The following is a 19,732-nucleotide window of genomic DNA, read 5'->3' as shown; positions in this document are numbered from 1 at the left end:
CAGATAATTGGACATAGTACTATCTAAAGACCCAGCTATACCACGCCTGGACATATACCCAAAAGATGCTCCAACATATAACAAGGACACATGTTCCACCATGTTCATAGCAGTCATATTTATAATAGCCAGAAGCTGGACACAATGGAGCACTACTCGGGTATTAAAAACAATGACTTCATGAATTGCTTAGACAAAGGGATGGAACTAGAAGCTATCATCCTGAGTGAGGTAACCCAGTTACAAAAGAACACTCATAGTATGTACTCACTGATAAGTGGATAGTAGCTCACAAGCTCAGAATACAATCCATAGGCCATATGAAGCTCAAGAAAAAAGGAAGTTTGAAAATTTGAATGCTTCAGTCCTTCTTAGAAGGGAAAACAAAATACTCACAGGAGGTGGAGGGCCGGAGGGACTTGGAAGAAAGGGGGGAGGGGCAGAATCAGATATTGTAAGAGTTGAGGATGACATACAGAGGGTCAGGAAATTGAGCAAAGGTGTGTAGCAATGGGGGATGGGACACAGGGTTAGTCACCAGCAAGTCCCAGATGCCAGAAAAAAAAAAAGAAACTCTCAAGACCCAACAGGGATGAGAGTGGTTGAAATGCCCAACAAAGGAGAGGAAGAACCTATAGAGATCATATGCAGAAGTTATGCAAGGCCCCTGGTTGGGGGATAAGACCACCCACTCATCTCCAAATTCTTAACCCAGAAGGGTCCCTGTCTAAAGAAATACAGGGGCAAAGTGTGAAGCAGAGACTGTCCCGCGTAAAAGATCCATCCCATAGACACACACCAAACCCAGACTCTATTGTGAATACCAAGAAGTGCTTGCTGACAGGAGCCTAATATCGCTGTCTCCTGAGGGGCTTTGCCGGAGCCTGACCAATAAGGAGTCAGAGACTCACAGCCAACCATTGGATTGAGCAAAAGGACAATAGTGGAGGAGTTAGAGAAAGGCCTGAAGGATCTGAAGGTGTTTGTAACCCTATAGAAAGAACAACAATATCAACCAACCAAACTCTTCCCCAGCAAAAAAAAAAAAAAACTCCAAAGGACTAAACCCCCAACCAAAGAGCACACATGGAGGGACCCTTGGCTGCAACCCCATATGTAGCAGAGGATGGCATTGTCTGGCATTAGTGAGAGGAGAGGCCCTGGGTCCTGTGAAGGCTGGATTTCCCCAGTGTAGAGAAATCCCATTGCAGTGATGGGGAGTGGGTGGATGAGAGGGACGCACTCTCACAGAGGCAGGGGCAGAGGGATGGGATAGGGGGCTTGCAGAGGGGAAACTGGGAAAAAGGATAACATTTGAAATGTAAACACATAAAATATCCAATAATAAATTAGTCTATAAAAAGAAATTCTCAAGGAACTAGATTTGAAAGATTGTTTAAAATACAGTGTGGAGGATGGAGAGACGGCTCGGAAGCACCCACTGCTCTCTCAGTTGACCAGAGTTCAGATCCCAACACCACACCAAGAGACTAGACCAGGTGGTTCTCTGGCAGATCGGTTTCCTTTATATGAAACATAAAGGAGGCTCTCCACAGGAAACCATACACAAAAAAATGTACAGAGGGAGGAATGAACCTATAGTCATAAGAACAGAGAGCAACGCAGAAGTAGTTCTAAAGGTGACCAGTGGGCTGCAATTAGCAGATAAATACTTTAACTGCGTACTGTTTATGAAAGTACTTACTGAGAAGACATAAATATGCATCAGGAACTGGGAACATTTAGGAAGATTAATAGCAATTTTCATTAAAAACAAACCCCTCTACCTCCTGAGTGCTGAGTTCAAGGCTAGTACCACCAATGGACCAACTAGGCAAATAACAGAGCAAGAGAAACCCTAGCTCAGAAACCAAACAACCAAAACAAGCAAACCCTCTCCTCGGGGTCCAGGGAGCTGTTTGAGGATAAAACAGAAAAATTCTAAGACCCAGAGGGCATGGATGTCACCAGGGAAGCAGCATCTTCCAAACACAACAGGACTGAAACATTTATGAACTCTCAGAGCAGTAGGACCGTGCACAGGGCCTGCACTGGTTCAAGCCAAAATGTTTCCCCATGCTGAGAGGGAAATTGGACACAAGCTCCCATCCCTAACCAAGAAGCTATCTGCAATTGACATTTACTTACCAAAGAACGCCATTTTTCACCAGTGGTGTCTTACTAGGTATATTAACCCCATAAGGGAAGGATTATGCCCAGCAGTGCATGGACAATGCAAATCAAACCCAGTGGTATTTTTGTAAACTTTTGACTCACAGTGATTTGTTTAGACATTTTTTTGTCACATTGATATTTTGCTTGCATATTATGGTTTCCAATTATGTGGCTTTTATTGTGTGTGTGTGTGTGTGTGTGTGTGTGTGTGTGTGTGTGTGTGCCTGTCACAAGATAAGGCAAGGCCTGTGATTGGACAGTGAAAAAGAAAGGCGGGGACAGAGTTTTGGGATGGAGGACGAAGATGAGGCATCTCCATGTGGCTCTAAATAGCCACAGGTAGCTATGAGTATCGTATAGGGGATGGATTATTACATTACAGGACAATCTGTCCTATCTAGGTGGGCAGTTTATATCAGTATCAATTGGCTCTGAGTTTATTGTGTGGACGTTTTGTGGAGTGAGAACTTACTAAGATAAATCTAATTGTTAAGTTACAAGTTTCTAGAGTTTTGATTTCGTGTGGCTAGTGGGAATTGTGACAATAAGTAAAGGGGGAACTTGCAGAGATTATGAGCAGAGTTCATGGCAGAGAGTCACAGGAAGGTGGTCACTGCTGAGATGAAAATACCCCGCTAATGCCATATGGCTCTGCGATGCCTGCTTAAGCAAGGATTGGTTCTTCTTTGAATATTTACCGCTACAGTAGGGAAGTGAGAAGTTAGAACCACTCCAGAAATGGAGTGCTAGTGAGAACAGTCCAAGAAATATGAGTCTTGTGACCTCAGATTCGTCAGTACATGGAATTGTACTTGGAATGTGCTTGCCTGCTCCTCCCAGGCGTAGCATGTAGGATGATGTCATTACACAAGGCAGGTCCAGGAGCTCCTCAGTGGATGGGAAGGAAGGGTAATCAGGGAAAGTCTAGGGAGGAGGAGGAGGAAGAAGCCAAGGTAGCAACACAGAGGCAGATGTAGATTTTCCTCTCTGTGCATCTCTGTATGGATACAGGTTGTTATGAATATTTTATAAGGAATGGAATTGTACAGGATGATCTGACTTATCTAAGTAGGCAAATTATATCATAACAATTAGGTCAGTTGAGACCAACCGTGAGAGAGTAGCCACCACTGGGACCAGGGGGTGGCAACAGAGAAAGTGAGTGGAGTTCCCAGGTTTTGCAGCTAGCAGAGAGGCAGCCTGGAGAGATACTAACAAGAGGGTGTACTAACAGCTGCTGAGAGGAATTAATGTTAGATCTATATGGCCCAGTGGTGCTGGAACTCGCCTGGGAGTGACTGTCCAGGCCACAAAGAGCTGGGGCAGCACGGAGCGGCAGTCCTCTGGAACCAGTCGTATGCCCTTTTTCAATATTTACCGCAACAGCAGCAGATAGAAATTATTGCTTGCTCTTCTTTTTGAATTAAATGTTTAAATTATCCTTTATATGTCTCTATGGGAAAAATGTTTTTGCCACAATGGGCTTGTCCTTATGATTGCATACAACGTGAACGTATAAGAACTTTACTCGTGTGGCCATTTTTAACCCTCACAGTACAAATTTGCTGGGGCTCTGAATAACATTGGCTATTGATTGAGACTTTTGTCTGCCTCCTTTATTGGATCTATTATTCCAGGTCCCACCACCTCTAGAGCAGTGACAGAAAAGGATCTGGAAAGAGCGGGAACAGAGGACACCATGCTCAGAATATACTGTATGAAAAAAAAGATTCCGTTTTTATGAAAAACAAAGGACAGGAGTAAGAGAGAAGGCTTGGCATATACAGCGACTTCTAGACAAGCCTGAGGAGCTTTGGTCCCCACGCCCCAGTGAATGCCACATGCACAGGTCAGAACCTGAGACTGCAGAACTGTGAGCAGAGACATGAAGATCGATGGAACTTCCACATCAGCTGGCTCCAAACTGTAAGATATACTTTCTCAAATAAACAAGATGTTCAAAGATCAAAGGGGAAACCAAATATTGGCGTCGGGTCAACAAGGGCATAGACACGCACACACATACACACACACATACACACGTCTCATGTACACACTCCCACATGAAAATGGATACATAACATATGCACAAATAACTTAAAAAATATAACTTATGAGAAAAAAATAAAATGGAACACAAGGTATATGAGGAGTGGTTACGTAATAAAGAGAAAGAGACCTTGGTACAGAAGATAAACATCTACGTTCATGCAGCCAAAAAGGACAAAACTTGCTAACAGGACATCTGGCCTTCATGAAATAATCATGAAAACATGTAATGCTACTAGACAGAAAGGGCACATTTCATTTGGCTTTCCTTTGTGTTGTACCACTTTGCTCCTGTGCCTAAGGCAAACACTAGAATTAATTCTAGATTATAATTCATGGTGACTTGTGCTTACACTTAAACGTTCAAATCTCTACACTTAACATATTATCAAGCATATAATAGTAATATATATGAATTAAAGTGGACAATTTCTTAAAGGATTACACTTGAAGTCTCCTCTAAGCCGTGAATAACTATAATAGCTGACATAGCATATACCAGGTGGAGGAGAAACTTTCATTAGAAGTCTAGCTGGGCACTGAAGATGAATGTCTTTAATACCAGAACTGGGGAAGCAGAGACAGGGAAATCTCCATTACTTTGAGGTCATTCTGGTATACAGATTGAGGTCCTGAATGGCCAAGGCTATATACATAGAAATCTTTTCCCAAAACAAAACAAAACAAACATCAGAAGTAAAATAAGTTTAATAAAAATACAAAAAGTTGGCTACCTAGGAATGGACATCTGCTCCCAGAGCTAGGGCCTTCACACAGCTATCGAGACTCACAACCTGCCTTCAGAGAGCTGAGCACCCAGAAATGCTCTCACAGGCCCAAAGGCCTACAGGGGGGACAAGCTCCAGTCAGAGACAACAAGACCAACTACCATCACAGATAACAAGATGGCAAGAGGCAAACACAAGAATCTAAGCAACAAAAACCAAGACAACCTGGCAACATCAGGACCCAGCTCTCCCACCACAGCAAGTAGTGGATATCCCAACACACCAGAAAAACAAAATTTAGACTTAAAATTGTGCCTCATGTTGATGATAGAGAGACTGGAGAGGCACATGAATAACTCCCTTAAAGAAATACAGGAGAACAGAGGTAAACAAGTAGAAGCCCGTAAGGAGGAAACACAAAAATCACTTAAGGAGCTACAGGAAAACACAATCAAACAGGTGAAGGAATTGAACAAAACCATCCAGGATCTAAAAATGGAAATAGAAACAATAAAGAAATCACAAAAATACAAAACCCTGGAGATAGGCTATCTAGGAAAGGAGTCAGGAGTCATAGACGCAAGCATCACCAATAGAATACAAGAGATAGAGGAGAGGATCTCAGGTGCAGAAGACACCATATTAAAAAAAAAAAACATTGACACAACAGTCAGAGAAAATGCAAAAAGCAAAAAGCTCATAACCCAAAACATCCAGGAAATTCAGGACACAATAAGAAGACCAAACCTAAGGATAATAGGTGTAGAAGAGAGTGAAGACTCCCAACAGAAAGACCCAGTAAATATCTTCAACAAAATCACAGAAGCAAACTTCTTTAACCTAAAGAAAGAGATGAGCAGGAACATATAAGAAGCCTACAGAATTCCAAATAGATTGGAACAGTAAAGAAACTCCTCCTGACACATAAGTCAAAACACCAAATGCACAACAACAACAACAAAAGAATATTAAAATCAGTAAAGGAAAAGAGTGAAGTAACATATAAAGGCAGACCTATCAGAACACCAGACTTCTCAACAGACACTATGAAAGCTAGAAGATCCTGGACAGACATCATGCAGACCCTAAGAGAAAATAAATGCCAGCCCAGGTTACTATATCCAGTAAAACTCTCAATTATGATATATGAAGAAACCAAGATATTTCAGGACAAAAGCAAATTTACACAATATCTGTCCACAAATCCAGCCCTACAAATGATAACAGATGGAAAACTCCAACACAAGGAGGGAAACTATACCCCCAAGAAAAGCAAGAAAGTAATCTTCTTGCAAAAACCCAAAAGAAGATACCTACACAAACATAATTCTACCTCTATCAACAAAAATAACAGGAAACAACAATCACTATTCCTTAATATCTCTTAAGATCAATAGACTCAGTTCCTCAATAAAAAGACTTAGACTAACAGACTGGATATATAAACAGGACCAGCATTTTACTGGATACAGAAAACACATCTCAGTGACAAATACAGACACTACCTCAGAGTAAAAAACTGGAAAAAAAAAAAAAAGCTTTCCAAGCACATTGAAATGTAAATACAGAAAATATCCAATAATATGATAAAAAAATAGAAAAATTTTATAAGATACTAATCAAACCAAACATTAATTAGATAGCTTTGAATTACCTAAGTCTAATAAAATTAGTAAATAAAATTATACCCTGCCAATTTTAAATTTCTAAGTTAAGGTATAAAATAGAAATGATAGCTAAAACAATTTTATGAAGGATTGTCATGAAGAATAATAGCTTTTAAAAAGCCAACAATAAAAAACAACACCAAAATAAACCTCGCTGGTGCTCCCCCTATAACTAACCCTAAGAGAACTTCTGGGGACACATACACACACATACAACACACACAGAGAGACACACTTATAGTAGAGGCACATATTAAACCATTTTGTTGAACTTAAACATACAGAATTTGGATTAGGCATAATATTGTAATCCATTAGTCTAAGCATCCAATTAGTATTTATTTATATTATGGTACCAATGTATTTGATTTAAATTTAAATATTTCTTCTTATGATGTTTGGCAAAAAAATCCTGTCAATGTTTTACCTCCCACCCTAAATTTCCACCATAGAAAATGAATCAATGATAAAGTTGTAATATATTATGAAATAATTTTCGCACTAATAGACATAAAAAATTAAGTAGAAAAATTATATGCTGCCTATCCAAATAAAGAATTCTAAATAGTGTATGCATTATGTAATCAAGCCGTCTTCATTTGGTTGAAGCAGTTCCTCCAGGTATTTGTTACAATGCCAAGTGTAAAAATATGTACAAGTATTTCCTCTGCTGTATGTGCTTCATGGGAAATAGGATAATATTCTTTAAAGCATGCTGCCTCAAATGTATTTTCATCTTCAATTTACATTTTGTGTAAATAGTTCTTAGAACAAGCTGTTCAGTTTTTCTAGAAAATACAGCATTCCTATTCTTATGAGGACCACATTTCATTTTGAAATTGAAGTACCACAGAAGTACACACACAAAAAAAGAAAAATGTTCAGATTACAACAAAAAAAGACAGATTAAAAAAGACAGATCAAAAAAAGAGATAGATTGCAAAAAAAAAAAAAAATGATGTGGGAATTTAAAATTTTTTAAAGACTATTCATCATTACTGATAGTTATATTTTTAGCACACACATTGTTCTAAAAACTAAATTTCATCTTTAGCCTACTCATTCTAATTATAAACATCATGAATTTTCCTTTAAAACTTTCTGAACATAATATTTTTGAAGGGCTAAGGATGTAGCGCAGCTGAGAACGTACTTTCCAAGTGTGTACAAAGTCCTGGACCAACATGAAAATAAGCCCATATTCAGATGCATAGAAGATGTAAGACCAGTCTATGATGTGTGAGACACTGACCCAAGAAGAAAAGATAGAAAGAAAAAAGAATGAAAAAGAAAGGAAAGAAAAGGACTGAATTGGAGGCCTGTCTCATTAGAACATAAAAATGGGCATTCCCAGCATTTTTTCTCATTCTTTCTAATTAGACATTTGTGTATCAGTCAGATAAAATTAAAATAATAACATTTCAGCTCCTATCACCTGAAGGAAAACACACTTTACGGGAAAGCTCAGCATCCTGGGTTAAGGCATACTCCAAGAAAGCAGGCAGAATAGTTTCATAGGCAAAATACAATCCCATATGTACAAAATATAATTCAAAACATTATTAATACATTAAAAAGTCATCACTAAAAATGATGGACATACGACCTGGATATTAAAATTAGCAGAGTGATATTTTGAGTGACTGTGCCAACAATGTTTAAGAAAATAAAGGTTAGAGGTTCATAAAAATAAGAAGAAAAGAAATTTCAAAACAGAAACAGTAACTATTTAAAAAATAAAAATAGTCATTTTAGAAAAAACTGAAATATCTGAAATTAAAAATTCACTAAGATTTTTTATCCTGTTGCTTATGAAAGAATAAATAAAATGACTCAATCATAAATGTATTTTCTAGAGAGACAGAAAGGTGTAGAGTTAGGTGCATGAGGTGGTGGGAAAGATCTTTGAGGATTTGAGAGAAGAGAAACCACAGTAACAGTATTATTTTTCAGTTAAAAAAAATAAGGAATCTGGATGGAGGTGGCACACCTTTAATCCTAGGCCTCAGGAGACAGAGGCAGGTAGATCTCTGTGAGTTTGAAACCAGTGTGATCTACAGAGAGAATTCCAGGACAGCCAGGGCTACAAGGAAAAGCTCTGTCTTGAAAAAACCAAAAACAAAAATAAACAAAACAACAACAAAAATGAGATCAACAGAAACTAAACAAACTAAAACACAAATAGCCAGACAATTAAAGGAAGATATAAAACAAAAATAAAAAACCAAAACTCAAAGGAAATGGTTTGCAGTGCATCCAAAAAAATATCAAATGAGAGGAAAGAAATATATTCACAGTGCAAACACTGTAAGTGCAACAGAAACCATGTGTAACTCAAAATAAACCTACTACAAACAAGAGACGAAGAACAAACTTTGGGAACAGTCATGAAAAAACACTGAATACAAAATAACAAAGGGCCACTTCTGTTTATGGCGAAGCCACTAATGCATCAGAAACTATGAAGACAAGTTCCCAACAGACCCCAAACCTGAAAATAAAATATCTGGCCATGCAACATTATATTAATATTTTTATATTTATATTTACATTTTAATCAAATCCTCAACTATATTTAAAATCATACATAGGGTATTTACTTATTCTGACTTGACAGTGTCAGAGACTCACTATATTACCTGATAGAAGTCAATTCGTGGTATTCATGTTGTAAGCAAATACTAAATAATATTTAAAGTCAAATGTAGGGACACTGTCATTAACGCAAACATTTTTAACTCGTTGGATGTAAGACAGGGAAAAAATAAATACTGTCCAAGAACTATAGAAGGTCTCCATAAGCATTAGATGATTATATGCACAAAACATACCCAACCTACAAAACTGTTTCAACTCGTAAGTGAACTTTATAGGGCCAACGGATACGAGCTCAAGACTATGTAAGCACAATACTGGAAATATGACAATCCCTGGTGTAAGATTATGTTATAGAGTCTCAGGAAGAACTCAGACTCGTGCATGGACTGGCACAAGAACAGATAGACAGACGGAAATAAACCCAGTCAACCAGAACAACCTCGATTCTCACCAAAGCTGCCCAAACTAAACATCAACATAAAGAAAACTACTTCAGCAAATGATAACAGGGAAACTAGGTACCTACGTGCAAAATAATAAAACTATGCCTATCTGCAGTTGGGACCAAAATGTATTCAAACTGCTCCATGGCAGGTTGGCTGAGTCTGTTACACGCTTGCTACTGTGAGGTGCAGAGTCAGGAGGAGGCCAGCAGCCAGCCACAGTAGTCAAAACAAGTCCGAGTTCAAACAGAGCCTCGATTTTACAATTGAAGAAGAAACTCAGCCATCAAGTCTGGCCTCCAGGAGAACACACTACAGACACACATACAGCACCCTAAAAGTATTCAACACTACATCTGGGAATATTCTTTGAAAAAAATATGTCAGTGTATTATATAGGTACTTGGGCATCTAAACTCACCCTGCACAATTCCCAATGGCCAACATATGGAATCTGCCTACACGGCTGTCAGGAAATAAATATAGAAAATACATGGTGTGGGCTGGGGAGACAGTTTATCAGGCAAAACGCTTGCCACTCAAGCCTGAGGACCTGACTTTGAATCCCCATCAGGTACACAAAGCAGCCTGTCTATAGTCTCAGTGCTCCCGGCTCCTACTGTAGGATGGAAAGCAGAAACCAGAGAATTCTGGGAAGTTCGAAGAACCACTACCCTGAATACATTTTAACAAACAATGAAAACACCATGTCAAACAAGGTGGAAGAACCAACATCCAAGGTTTCCTTGACCTCCAAAGGAGTGCAACCACATTCTCACACAAATGAGCGCGTGCACACTCATTTTAAAGATTATGCCATGGAATGAAAACATGATATACAATGCTATTTTATTTCATCTGAAAGAATGAAAATATAATATTTTCAGGGAAATCCATGGAACTAGATGGGGGTAGGAGGGAACATCATGTTAAACATAATAATCCATACTCAGAAAAAAAAATATTACCAGCTTCCTCTCATATGAGGAATATAGATTTAAAGGATATATGGACATACATATGACACAGAAGCAGACAAGCTGTATAGGGAGAGGTCTAAAAACCGTGTGAGGCAGGGGGCTGAAGGGACTGAGTTATGAGGGGATGTGCATGTATAAAGATGCCGAATTACGAGAAGAATAAAGATTAAAGAGCTACAGAACACACGCAGGTAAACCAATAGGCCAGAGGGAAGTTCAGAAATAGAGCTACATGTGTAACAATTCCATTTTCTATAGAAATAGAGCTAAATGTGTAACAATTCCATTTTCTATAGAACTAGAGCTACATGTGTAACAATTCCATTTTCTATATGTTGGCTCTACTCAAGCAATCCAATAGGAGGCGTGGCCTTAAGTATTTTCAACAGGCCACGGGAGGACACTTGACTATACATCTGCAAAAACATTTATCTCACCCCCACCTCTCACATTATAGAAACAAAAGTCCATGGGTCATCTAACCTGAGACTAAAATTCAGTGTAATAAAAGATGAAGAATATAGTTTTATTTTTTTACTTAAGATTTGGAAAATATTTTTAGATAGCCCACAGATAAAACTGGCAAAAGAGAGGGCAAAACCCATGAAGAAGCAGGAACAAGTGAGCAATGCGACAGGGAAGGTTGCCCACACGGTTAGCCAGTGGGCAAACTGAATCCCATCAAAATGGCCAAGCTTAGCCTAACTAGTATCAGGAAGAACTCTGTCCTTCAAAGTCAAAAAGGTAAAAAATATACCCTGTTGAATAGCATGTGCTATTACTGCTCAGAAAGTTAGAAGCATTCTGTGTTGTGATGTGAAATGGCCCACACAGACTTCCCTCTGAACACTTGGTCCCCAGCTGACAGAGATGTCCGTGGAATCTCTGAGAGATGGAGTTGTGCTGGGAGAGATTCTTGACCAGGGTGAGCCTGAGGATTTGCAGCCTGGCCTCCTGTCTTGTTCTTTTCCTCAGCTTTCCAACTGCAGACACAAGGTGATCTGGAAGTTTCTGCACCTGTCACTGTTCCTTGTTCACCATGACACACCACATCACCACTGGAACCAAGTAAACCCATCCATGAAGCGGCTTCAGTCAAAGTATTTTTATCACAGAAATGTGTAAAGTAATTAAGACAGCACGTGAAACCACAGAAACTCAAACAGTGATGGCAGCCATTTATAACGTGGTTTATCAGTATAAAGCTAAACTACATAATTTGCCAGACAAATTTCAATTTAAGAAATTCATAAACATATCTATCTGTCCAGACAAAAATCTGTGTAAGAGCTTGGCATGTTCATGAAATGGACTGGTATGCAGCGATGAAGGGAAATATGAGCATGTAATACACACAGACTTTAATTAATTACAATTACATGAAATGTGGTCTTTTATAACATATATGTTGGTTTTACTAGCAAGCATATACCCACCCATAAGTAGCAGAGCCTAAGAACAGAAGTCAACATTACCCAGCCATAAAGCTACAACATGGAACAGAAAGTCAAGGACAGATCTATATTTAAACTGGATCCTCCCTTTCCCATATTCCACTAATTACATCCCTAACGTTTCAAAAGTCATCCAAAAGATGAAGTTCATATGAACGTAAGAGAAGCTAGTGCTTGACTTGGCTCAGGAGTAATCACATTGGTGGACTAGGACAGTTTCAAACTGTATTTCTTATTCCTAACATGACTCTCACGCCTCAATTCTAAAGCAGAGATTGTTCACGTTATACTTCTAAAGAAAACGTCCTCTCTGTAAACGCGTATCCTTAGACTTATCAGGCAGACGTAAAGCCTGCTCACGTTTTGCAAGCTTTCTGTAAGCTCCTGGAAGAAACGTTCACCCGAGTGTTAGGAACACAGAGAATTTCTCAAACTTTCAAATTGTATATGCCTTCGAGGACTGACTGACCTGAGGGCATACTTTTGTGGGTGACCCACAACTGGACAAACGGACAGATCGGAGGACCACAGCAGACATCAAACCGTGTTTTACTTACCATATGACAAATAGTATCAACACTTGAAAAGTGATTAATAATTAGCTTAAATTTGAGATTGTTTATCATATGAAAACTGAACAAAAATTATCATTAGTATTAACCTATCAATTGTGACCAAAAGCAGTTGCTTTTTAAAAGTTAGTTCATTGGAAAAAAAAAAAAAAAAACCACTTAAATACAACCATCATAAATACAAGAATCTATGCTAATCATAGTATACAATCAAGAACCATAATAAATGTTCTAGTGAAAATGTCAGTGATAATGCATATCTGAAACAACCTATTTTTCTCAGATATCACATAGTTGTGAAGATAGCCATCCATCACTATAATGCTAATTACAGATGTACTTAATAAAGTTTAAGTGTGTTCATAAACGTGTCAGCTGACAGCTCTCTGCAGTATATGCTGTAATAGACAGCTTGTAGAATCCAAACTTCCTTCATTTTGCTTTCGAAGCCAGAATCACAAAAAGTAACAATTAGATTTCACGATGAGTTTAAATTTTTATGCTTCCTAATACAGACAGTCCAGGAAATGCATTCCCTAAGTGAAAATTACTATGATGTGGCCGTGCCAAGCTCCTGTGCACACGTGTGCACACTGGTCCTTTGCACTCTGAGAGCATGCCGCTCTCTCACTCTCAGTGATCAGAAGTGTAGGCCTGAACAAGTGCCTGTGCCAAAATCTATGAACACAAATTAGTGGTTTCAGAATCAACCAAGCAACAGTAAGTGGCCTATAAAAGAGTAGGTACTTCCGATCAGGAAAATGACCAGCCTAAGTAAACATTAATTTCATAAAATCATGCTCTCTCTATAACACATTGGTGTTTAGAATTGCTGTAAAGTTTCAATAAAAATAACACATTTGCATTAGGTAGATTTGGGATTTATAAGGGAATTTTTTTGAAGAGTAGTAGTCCTATTTATTAGCAAATCAACACTTTTGAGAGGGAAAAGTAGCCATAATTGTAATCAAGGAAGGACCCTAGGCCTAAGCTAGGTCTGCTGCAGGCAAACTAGACTGTGCAGCGCCCATCCTTACCATCAGAAATGCCAACAGAGGTGGTGGTCCCTACCGCTAAGACGTACTTCTACTCTTAATTTTAAGAATGAAATTCTGCATGTTCCATTATACACATGTACGGGAAAGAGAAAAATATTTATAGCATATTTTCTGAAAAAATTCCAGTTTTATTGTGTTCCTGTGTGGTCAGATGGAACAACAATCTGTCACACAATTTAAAGACCAAATAAAAAAAATGCTTTTAGAGGAAAACACAGATTTCTTCAGTGTATGGCAATGCTAAAAGCCAACAAAAGGAAAAACTTACAGACTATTAAGTACATTCTTACAGAAAAGCCATTGTTATTATGTTCTTCAAAATGCTGCCAAAGCAACCGTACACTCAATGGAGCGCCCTCTGCATAGTTTTTAGAGTCCAAACATTTAACCTTGCTTGCAAAGCCAGGATCACGAAAATTACCATAGATTTCATGATGAATTCAGAACTTGAGGACTTGTTTGCTGGTGATATCGGTAGTTATCTGCATGTCCTGGCTAAATAACTTAATTTGAGGAAAAAAAGAGTTTACAATGAGAGAGTTGGAAACAAGAATTTAAAGCGGCATCTCACTAAAACCTGTCAGATGGCCTTAAAGGATCCAGGCCCTTCCTGTTTGCACCCTGGATCCTCAGCAGTTTGACTTCAGCTGCAGAAGAACAGGGTCCACCCTTCCACCTGCTTTATGTGCTAGCCAGTCACTGAAGGACCACAAAGAAGGGACAAGTTAACAACTTTCACCTGAAACATAATAGTCATACTATGTGGTCTCCAAACAAAGACCACTGTAAATAAGCTAATCATTTTCATTACTAAATACCTACTGTTCGTAAGTTAATAAAATAGTATAGCAGTTCATATTAATCTCTAGTTCTATGACTTGTGATGTGCGCAGTGTTACTGGCATACATAAAATCTTTCCTTCTTTAACAAGTTGAACATAGCAATGCTTTTAGAGCACATGAAAAGAGATTTTTTTTCAGCTTTTAACCTTTTATTGCTAATAGGGCATAGAAATCAACTTCCCTGACACCAAAAACCTAAAAGGAAAAGTTCAGTTGCACACTTGAAAATATGACTGGTTACCTAGAAAGGTCTTAATTTCAAAACTGCCTAGGGTACGCTTTCATTACTGGATTTTTCCATATGTGATGAACAGTATTCTAGTGATTTCTCCTACAAAGCTACTCAGAATAACATTCCATGGTCAAATCTACCACATTATTTCCTGTCACTTCAGTGACTATAACCAACATCTCAGGATAAATATTGACCATTCCATCCAACCAATCGAAACAAGAAACTATTGCTACCCCATAACAAGCAAGACTGAAGTGAATTATGTAACTGAGTCTCCACCCTCTGGCATTCAGACCCGGGGAAGGCTCTCTGTGAGACTGCACCTTTCCGTGTGGTTCAGCTCCTCCTGCAATGGAGTTTCTGAAGAATGAGATTTTCATAATGCATATGGGTTTTGCTTCAACATTAACTGTAATATTTTTGTCCAGGCACTAGTATTCCTTTACCAAAGATTTTAAGCAGAATTTTTATTAAAAAATCTTCAACGATCCATTTATCTCTTCTGAACACAAAATATAACTAAAGAAGTTTAGCATGTTAACATAAATGGGAATTCGTGTGTTACCTCACATTGTCCATATGTCTAAGATAACTGTCAGTGCAAATGCTTTTGCTTGGTCATAAAAATAAATCAAGGTGCTGATAATCTGAAGATTAGTAGAGCAATCTTTAAAATAATGCCACATGCTTCTTTTAGGAATAAGAACTGAGAACATGTAAAGACATGATTTGTTTTCTAAAGCAGAATAAATTTATTATTGATTAGGATTTTCAGAGAAAATGAAACAAGATTAATCTGTGGAAGCACTAGGCATTTTACAACTTATAGTTTAACTGCACCAAAATAAAATGGCATAATTGACTAAGAGCACTGAAATGATAAACATGTCAACAACTAAACAAACTTGAGGTTAGAGCCATGACAACCCCAGGGATGCAGAGCCCGCGCTCTCTGAAGCCTGTGCCTCACGTGGTCACACAGCGTCTACAGCCAGCATGCACCAGGGCACGCAGCAACTCTTGGTATCAAAAGCAAAACTAAACAAAACAAGAAAAGAAAACATATACAAGAGGAGTGCTCACTTATAAATCCCAGAAGCTAGACCATGGAAAATTAAAGAAAGCCACATTACTTTTATCTTAAAATAACGCCATATATGTAATTTTACAATAAATTAAAGGGATGTGTCAAATTAAAAAAAAAAAAACTCTGAAAATAAAAAGAGCCTAGAATTCCACATATTGTCACACCTTAGGTTAGTCTAAAAGTAAAATTAAATAAATAAATAAATAAATAAATAAATAAATAAATAAATAAATTAGTTCATTCACTGAAAAAAAAAAAAAACTCCATACACAAAGAAAAAGTCATAAATTTTGAGGGCCTCCCTTTCACCCGCCATGCTACAATGCATATTGTATAATGGGGGCTTTTGATTCTTACAGTAGGCTATCCCACAGTACACAGAGATCCTAAGACCAACAAAACCATTCAGCCTTCTAAGCACTGTTAGTCTCCTGCTTCTAGAACATTTTAGGGTGTTATTGTATTGTAGAGTATCTGTCTCAGCTCTTCCCCATGTATATGACTAAATGGGTGGTATGTCTATTTTTTTTATTTTGGAATAAAACAGAAACGATTCTCAAAACTGAACAAATGAGGAAAGAACCTAGTATCCAAACTGCATTTTCAAGCTCTCTTCAGGAAGATACCTCTGTTAGCGTAAGCCAGACAGATCACCCAGAACATATGTTCATAACTGAACAGCCTTCACGACAAAAAGCGATCATCTGCGAGAGCCGTAGAGATTTATAATAAAGTAGCCAACCTAAAACAAAGCACTGCCTGCAGGTCTACAGTTCCTGCAGCCTATTCCAGAGTGATTATTGATCTGCCCTGCATAGAGAAATGCCGTAGCCATGAAATCATCTGCCGCATGTTTTACAAGAGCATGCATGATTACTAATTCCCATTTTCCAACAAATCGCACATGATCATACAGTCCCGTGCTTACATATGCGATGCAGTCACTGCTATGACTGCAGGGAAAACATTGATCAGGCATGTTAAGGTACTCATCTCATTTATTAGGAGAGAGAAATAGCCCGATATCTGTACTGTGCCTCAGAGGTCAGTCCATTTATATTTAATAAGCTTTACAGACCCTAGAAACAAGAGATTTTCCTTCTTAAAACAAAATTTAGAAAGCTATGTAAAATCATGTGTTTGCCTGAAAAAAAAAATAGCACCCACACATTGCTAATACATCAAGGCAAACAATGTCAGACATACAAGATGACTGCTCTGAAAATAACATTAGAAAAAAAAAGAGAGTTCGGCTTTACTTACCTCTCATTGTTCAACGTTTGTCCAAAAAGCTCATTCTGTAAAATATTTGGTGGGGATGAAAAAACCCCATGGAAATGAGATAAAACAGAATTGCAGACCTGGCGCAACGTCTCAAATTGCATTTTCCTTCTTTTTATCCTCCTCTTCTTTTTCCTTACCACCTGTCTTTAAAAGTCATCTATTCGCAGACACCATCAAATAAAAACATGCCAATCAAGTTCCATATTTCTCCTGAGCTCTGTAAAAGCTGTGCTTAAGTGAGCAGAGGTTGATAGTTAATTGTACAGTCATTATTCTTCTAATTCAGTCGCAGAAGTCAGAGCCCGTGCAGCTTTCGGCTTTCTCCTGACTGTAGCGAGAATTCTAAACAGCAGCAAGCTTTCCGGGCATTCCCCGCTGAAGTGTGAGGCTGGCAGCTTCCATGTATTCTACTCGTATCTCTCTGAGCCTATTAAAAACATGCAGAAAATATCTGCTGTCGTCAGGACTTTCTGCACATCTGACTGCCAGCAATAAAAATCTCACAAGTAATAAAAATGGGACAAGGTATCTTCTCAATGCTGCTACTAGGAGAGAAGAAATATGCATTTTCCCAGCCTCTTTCCCTTTTGAAAAATGAATGGCTCCAGCCACAGAATGGATCTCGTCAAGCTACTGCATAGGACCAAAATACTAAAAATAAGTGCTCTGTTCTCCTTTCAGAATCACGAAGAAATAAAAATATGACAGACCACAGGCTTCTGCCACCTACATCTTTAATCCTGTACTTCTACAGAGCAGCACATTTAGAAACTGTGCACTTGGTCATATTAATTTCTTATTCAACATACATAAGATTATTTTTAAGGAGAAGTGAATAACGTTAATTCTGGAATCATCCTAAAGGCAGGCCATATATGGCGACTATATAGTGGATTATGTAATTATAGAAAAATATTTTTGCCATCTCAATTAAAATCCAACTAAATAGCACACATTACATAAAATCTTTCCCATAAATTTAAAATAGCAGAGATATTTTATCACTCATTCTTAATCCATTTTGATCTCGGTTCTCATGGCATTTTGATTAGTGGGTATTTCCTGAAGGCTCCAACCGTCGTCTGAGAGCAGCCTGTGTAGGCCTCTAGTCTCTGTGACTAACTGTACCAGATGAAACGCTGGCCTTCTCCCTACGGGCCGTCTTCCTGTGATGGTCAGTTACTGGCCCTCATTCTGACGCCCTTTCCTATCTGATGGGCACCCATCAATCTGTCTATCAAACACACGCATGTCTATTCGTAAAGTATACTTTCAGTTTGTAAGGGCTTTCTAAATGTTTTTACTAACCATAAAAATCATGTGTGCTTTTCCGTCTACCATTTTACAGAGAACGGAATATTTTAAACAGAATATTTTTAAGTATGTAAAATGAGAGTCTTCACTTTCTCCATGTTATGCCCCCCCCCATTGATTGTCTATAAATTTGCACAGTCATTAGCACATATAGAAAACTTACTATAAAAAAGCCACCTCTTCTGATGAGCAGAACAACCAGCACCTGGTGACATCACCACAGATATCTCAGTGGGGACACATCTCTAAATATTAAGTCGCAGAAATTTCGGAAAGCTTTTCCCCTTCATGTCAGTCTGGAGAAACCCAACATGCTTTGCATTTTTAGGCCTCTGAGAATAACTTGATAATTTCCATGTTAAAATGGTCAGTCTTTACAATTAGAATCAGATATTTCTAAGACCCTTACTTTTGACTTAGCTTCACGATCAACAATATTTGTGATAAAAATACCTAAATAACTGTCCCTGTGTATAGCTTTCATTTTTGTAACTTATCAAAGCCCTTTTGGAACAAGTCTGTTAAGTTATGTGACTATAGAGCAAAGCATGTTTTGTTGTTAAAATGTTGCCTCTAACCTGGATTGAAAGGGGATCACAGTGGGTACCCCAAGACTGCCCTAAGCATCAGCAGGGTCACTGGGTCATAGGTGACTCCTTGAATGAAGCAAACGCACATCCCTGGCCTTCCTCAGAGACTGGTTTTTACTCTCCCCACGCAGCAGACATACACTGATCATCGTAAGCTGTCTTCTCTTCCTTCCTCAGCATCCCTACGTGGTACCTCTAGCCCTACTGTCAAGTATCAAAGGCTCTGGTTCAGACAGCACCCTAGTTGTGCATTCTCCGCATAACCGCCCTTTCCCTGACAGGGCTGGAAAGTAAAACCACTAGAGTTCCATGAAAACATGAGACTGCGCCCTGCATCCCGGTCCAGTCAGTTAGCCAGTGTCCAGTAGAGATTCAGTGTTCAGTAAACATCTGCTGAATACGTATCCAGAATCGATTACATTGTTCAGTTTAGTCACATCTGGAGATGGGATAGAAGAATCACTGAAAGGCCTGGCTTGTGGCGTATCAATATCGTTTCTTTGCTAACCACATAGTATCACACCAAGGCATAAGCTTCATAAATAGAATTATTAATGTCTGTAAATAAAAACATTGCAATTGGATGGACTTGGTAACTGGTCATGGCCTCGAGTATTGCAAAGAATGTTAAAGAAACTTGCTCTGTGTTTTTGTT

At 38.5% G+C, this 19,732-nt stretch overlaps 1 protein-coding gene across 25 annotated transcripts in view; it reads right to left on the bottom strand.

The window, feature by feature from the left end:
• Positions 1–19,732, bottom strand: part of RIMS2 (regulating synaptic membrane exocytosis 2) — a gene marked incomplete at both ends in the record, with an annotated part of 425,123 nt that overhangs the window by 270,133 nt on the left and 135,258 nt on the right. For 10 of the 25 annotated variants that reach the window (XM_080909317.1, XM_080909321.1, XM_080909315.1 and 7 more), the window contains one exon: positions 17,153–17,274. The exons of the other annotated variants lie outside the window; for them this stretch is intronic. In XM_080909317.1, the coding sequence (XP_080765443.1) occupies positions 17,153–17,274 (122 nt within the window). Of the gene's footprint in view, positions 1–17,152; positions 17,275–19,732 lie in introns of those variants that run through there. 25 annotated transcript variants of the gene reach the window in all.

The sequence above is a fragment of the Micromys minutus genome (assembly GCF_963924665.1).
Source record: "Micromys minutus genome assembly, chromosome: 33".
Classification (NCBI taxonomy): Eukaryota; Metazoa; Chordata; class Mammalia; order Rodentia; family Muridae; genus Micromys; species Micromys minutus.
The sequence above is the reverse complement of the archived record's forward strand: the minus strand, read 5'-3'. Positions and strand labels throughout refer to the sequence as shown.